The sequence below is a fragment of the Myotis davidii genome, unplaced genomic scaffold (genome assembly GCF_000327345.1).
Source record: "Myotis davidii unplaced genomic scaffold, ASM32734v1 scaffold137, whole genome shotgun sequence".
NCBI classification, from domain to species: Eukaryota; Metazoa; Chordata; class Mammalia; order Chiroptera; family Vespertilionidae; genus Myotis; species Myotis davidii.
In genome coordinates this window covers 36,310-37,529 of record NW_006288719.1, presented here as the reverse complement: position 1 = coordinate 37,529, position 1,220 = coordinate 36,310, and the positions used below count along the sequence as shown (strand labels likewise).

Sequence of the window (1,220 nt, the reverse complement as noted above, 5' to 3'; positions counted from 1 at the left end):
AGAGGGTGATGGGGTGGGTGGGTGGGCGGGAGGGAGAAAAGGTGATTTCCTGACCGACAGCACCTCAGTGTCTAGGGTTGTTCCTGGACCCCCACCCTTGTGTCAGGTGCTGCCAGGCTGCATGTACTGTGGTGGCCAGACGCTGCCAGCGGAGGCCTTGGTTGGACAGGAGGGAGCTACAACATCCAGGGGACGACATGCCAACTGCCAAGCAACTAGCTGACATTGGCTACAAGACTTCCTCTACCTCCATGATGCTCCTTACTGTGTATGGGGGCTCCCTCTGCAGTGTCCGAGCCTCCCACTTTTTCCAGGGGCGCAGCTCCCGGCTCCAGGCTGCAGAAGAACAGGAGACCACAGGAGTCCTGTAGAACGAGGGGGCTCTTCTCCATGACCAGAGAGGCCTGAGGCATGCTGTGGGAAGAGCTCACCTACAATCATCCAAATCAAGAGAACCAGGGCCTTCATGGTTTTCAAGCCCTGCTGGGGATAAGTGCTGTTTTCTTGGGAACTGCCAGTTTGGGAGGCTACCAGATCGTAACAGGAGCTGGGGGACGGGGAGGCACATGCACAGACATTCAACGTTTTGTCATTCAACAACAACAACAAAACAAAACAAGCAAAACAAAGAGTGAATATTAAACACATGAGCACTCATTGAGAGGCCAGAGAAGCCTCCTAATCTGGAATCCACAGGTTTCTCATGCACCATAACTCTAGGCCTTTCGGAACTCATTCAAACAAACCACAAACATCTATTTTTAATCCACAAATTCCAAATATTTGCTCCCTACAGGGAAGCTCAGTTTGGAGGGTCTCATTTGTTTCTCTCTTGCCTGGGAGCAGCCAAATGCTGTGTTCCTGGTTTAGTTATAAAAAAAAAAACTGTGCTGGGAAAGACAGAGGAATGTTCTAAGGATGCTGAGCCATTCATTGCAAATGGAATAAGGCCGTGTGGGGAATGTGCAAGAAACTCCTGCCTGGGCAAGACTGGGGTATCTTATGAGTAGATTGTTTCCAGTCACCCCCAGGACTGTGAAGTCCATTTACATGAGGGGCAGCACAGGAGGGATGAGTTCATTCTAAGGACCAGCCAGGTCCTGCTGCCCTCGCCTCTGTTCTTCCTTCTCCAAGCTGATTCCCCGAGAGGCCCCACCCATCTCCTGGAATCCTCACTTCTTCCCACAGGGAGGACCTCACTTCCCTCCTTTCCACGGGTC

At 51.9% G+C, this 1,220-nt stretch overlaps 1 protein-coding gene across 1 annotated transcript; it reads left to right on the top strand.

Annotated features, from left to right (window-relative positions):
• The first annotated feature begins 17 nt into the window (after positions 1-17).
• LOC102755918 (cytochrome c oxidase assembly protein COX14) lies at positions 18-593 on the top strand. The gene has a single exon (XM_006760812.2). The coding sequence runs from the start codon at positions 198-200 to the stop codon at positions 369-371; it is 174 nt and encodes a 57-aa protein (XP_006760875.1). The 5' UTR covers positions 18-197; the 3' UTR covers positions 372-593.
• The last annotated feature ends 627 nt before the right edge of the window (positions 594-1,220 follow it).

Coding starts and splice junctions, on each gene's coding strand:
- LOC102755918 (XM_006760812.2), top strand. CDS start 198: ATGCCAACTGCCAAGCAACTAGCTGACATTGGCTACAAGACTTCCTCT.